The sequence below is a fragment of the Bison bison genome, unplaced genomic scaffold (assembly GCF_000754665.1).
Source record: "Bison bison bison isolate TAMUID 2011002044 unplaced genomic scaffold, Bison_UMD1.0 scf7180017864248, whole genome shotgun sequence".
NCBI classification, from domain to species: Eukaryota; Metazoa; Chordata; class Mammalia; order Artiodactyla; family Bovidae; genus Bison; species Bison bison.
In genome coordinates, this window is record NW_011494820.1 from 1,873,123 (window position 1) to 1,876,260 (window position 3,138).

Sequence of the window (3,138 nt, forward strand, 5' to 3'; positions counted from 1 at the left end):
ACACAAAAGCCAGCCGAACACCCAAAGCCGGGCTCCCAGCCCCTGTGCACACCCGCTAGGCAGGCAGGTGGCCCTAAGGCCAGTGGAGAGGCTGGAGGTTAGCACAGAGGTGGCGTTCCACACCCACCTGCCCCTGCCTTCCGGCCTTGCAGGCCTGGTCCCAGGGAGCTCTGTGGACCGCGGTTGGGGTGGGGGCTGGACCCAATGCAATCAGGGTCCCTTCTGCTGTGCACCTGTCCCCAGCAGGGAGCCTGGCCAAGCTTCTGGGTACTACTGGCTGTGGGTCCCCAAATTTTGCTTAAGAACAGACCTGCCTCCTAAGCTTTCCATTGAGGGGGTCTCAGGTCCCTCTACCCCAAGGGGCTGGCCCTCACCTTTCTTGCCCAGGATAGTGCTGGGGGGAGCAAGGTGAGCCAGGAAAGTGGAGGGGGCGCTGCAGTCTACCCCAGCAGTGCTGCTGTCTCCCCTCTGGTAACGGCACGCGTCCTCACGGGTACCTGTGACGGGGTGTGACCCCCAAAGAGACCCGCCTTCTCCTCCCCCAAGTCCACCCTGGGCACTGCAGGTGGTGAAGCTGAAGAGCGGAGGGTGGGGCAGGGATACAAACTCTCCTCTCTGGAGAACACAGAAAGAGGCTGACCCCAGGTCTCATCCTCATGGGGGGACATGCTCCCCACCCTGGGGGCTCAGAGGACAGGGGGCAAACCGAGGCATGGCGTGTGCTCCCGAGGGACGGATGATGGGAGCTTAGCCGCAGCGAGTGAGGGCGCGGTGGTGGATCTATGTACATGACGCAGGGGCCCTGGCTCACCCCTCACGGCGCAGCTTGCCTGGAATCACAGTATTTTCACATCACGAGTCAAAGGGCTGATTCCCCTAAGCTGTCCTGTTCCTAAAAGTCTTGGCAATTCAAGAATACTTAGTAGAGAAGTGATATATAAGAAAAAACCCAAATCCCCTGTTGTAGACCCCCCGGCAAAGGCCTGCCCAGGGCTAGGAGGGGGCAGCGAATCCTTTGAGGATGCCTGGCCGCTGGTTTCTGGCTGGGTCCCCTCCCCAGGAAAGCTCTGCACCCACGCCCCTCATGGGCCGAGGCTGCCGTGTTAATACAAAGTCACCTGTGCTCCTGGCCAAGGGATGCGAGAAACGGGCCACGGGGCTGGACACCCCTCCTTCCCTGCCCACCTGCACCAAGAACCCAGTGCTGGGCAGATGGGAAGTGTGGGCTGACGGGGTTCCCTCATGGGGTCCCCAGTGCCTTGTTTGAAAGTTGCATCCAGGAAGGTTGTTTGTAATTTTATTAAGGCCATTTTTTTAAAAAGTTCTACATACAAGTCTAATGGTAATCAAACCCTTCTATGTACATGTAGTTCTTCTTAAAAAAAAAAACAAAAAACAGTCCCCATTCTTTGCCCCCAGCCCCTGCCACGCAAAGAGGACAGGTCCCTGACCTGGATGGACTGGCACTGTGTCCCCCAGCCAGACAACAGCGGTGGAGGCCAAGTGGCAAAGGACAGGGGGCTCCCCGTGGGTGTGGCCACCTGGCCACTTGGCTATGTGCTAACAGCCCAGCTGGGGAACAAGAGAGGGACGGTCACTAGGATCTGGCTCCCACAGACACGAGGCGGCGCTCCGGAGACCCTGATGGAGGTGGAAACGCACCAGGCAGGAGGGGCCAGCCCGGCTGGCAGGCAGAGAAACAAGTAAGAACTCAAGATGCGGTGTTGGAAGGAACCAAACAGAGGCTCCGGTTCCAGGGCAAAGCAGAATTCGAAGCCTGCCCTGCTGCCCGCTCGCAGGGCCTGGAGGGCTGATGGCCGGCCTCTGGCGCACCAGTGAGCCCGAGAGATGGTCACCTGGGCCTCCTGAGGCACTTTGAGAAGCACCTGGAAACCAGCCTCTGAAACACACACTGCTCTTTGCCTCCAAAGCCAACCCTGCCGGGAGCGGCCACCAAAGAGATGGTGGGAGAGGATGAATGTTGGCTGGTTCTCGGGGCGGGCTTGCTGAGGACAGGCTCATCACTGGGGCGCCTCAGAGCAGAGGGGCCGCAGCTGCCGCCAGCCATGGGGTCTGGGATGGACCCGCCCTGAGGACTGGCTGGCACCTTCAGGAGACCCTTAATGCAAGCCGGGGCTCCTTCCCGGAAGTTGGTTATGGGACTGGAGGCGAGGCACTTCCGGCCGCTGCCGCCAGCTTTCACCGGGGTGTCCGCCCAGTCCAGCCTAACCTCACGTCCTTCTGGTTTGGGATAACGGAGCAAAACTAAAAAGACAGGAGATGCAGCTCAGACCTGGGCAGGCAGCAGGCTGCTTCCAGTTAGCTCACAAGTATTACAAGATTGGATTTCTAGAGTTAAAAAAAAAAACATGCTCTCAGGCAAGTGTTGGCTTGAAGGAGTCAGTTACTCATCCACAACCAAAATGTAAATACAAACCAAAAGAAACAAACGAAAAGAAACACAACAAAAAATGCCCTGGCCACCCCCTCCCCAGCCCATTCATTAAATAATAGTAACAGTGACCACAGTACAAAGAAAGATGGAAACAAGTTGCACCCCGCCCCCAGAAATATCTGCCTCCACATGAGTCCCCGACAGGCTGGGGTGGGGGTTTCACAGCACAGGTGGCCGCAAAGGGGCCTGGCCGGAGGGTGGGGGATGGGCAGGCGAGGCAGGGACCCTGGAGGAGACTCAGCTGCTTCCCATGCTGTTCACATGTTCGCATCCCACCTCCATGTGATGGATGCTAGCGTTCTGTGTGTGCACAGAAATATAAAAGACAGCAGTCCAAATAGTGTTTATTTCGCTTCACGTCCGCCCCCCTCTCTCTGGCACTTTCTCCCTTTGGCAGGGTGGGGCTGGCTCGCTACCTATCCAAGGGCTGGGGGTGCGGGCAGGTAGGGGGCCCAGGGACAAAGGAAGGCAGTGAGAGCTGGACAACAGTCGCAAGATGTACCTCAGCCCACCACCGTTGCAGAGCATGGTGCCCACCGAGGCTGGGAGCCCTGCCCAGCATGCTTTCCGCATCTTACAGGGGATGAGAGAGCAGGGAGGGTCCGCGGGGGCGACGACGCGCAGCCTCACGCGGGAGGTGAACGACCGGGGCGGGGTGGGCAGGGGGCGCTTGGCGGCATTGC

The 3,138-nt window shown here is 59.0% G+C and overlaps 1 protein-coding gene across 1 annotated transcript in view; it reads left to right on the forward strand.

Moving 5' to 3' along the window:
- The window catches only part of COMP (cartilage oligomeric matrix protein), a 13,429-nt gene that overhangs the window by 9,934 nt on the left and 357 nt on the right, over positions 1 to 3,138 (forward strand). Inside the window, exons 21-24 of the mRNA XM_010847301.1 lie at positions 345 to 408; positions 1,480 to 1,650; positions 2,853 to 2,898; positions 3,036 to 3,092. Coding sequence (XP_010845603.1) covers positions 345 to 408; positions 1,480 to 1,650; positions 2,853 to 2,898; positions 3,036 to 3,092 — 338 coding nt within the window. The remainder of the gene's footprint in view (positions 1 to 344; positions 409 to 1,479; positions 1,651 to 2,852; positions 2,899 to 3,035; positions 3,093 to 3,138) is intronic.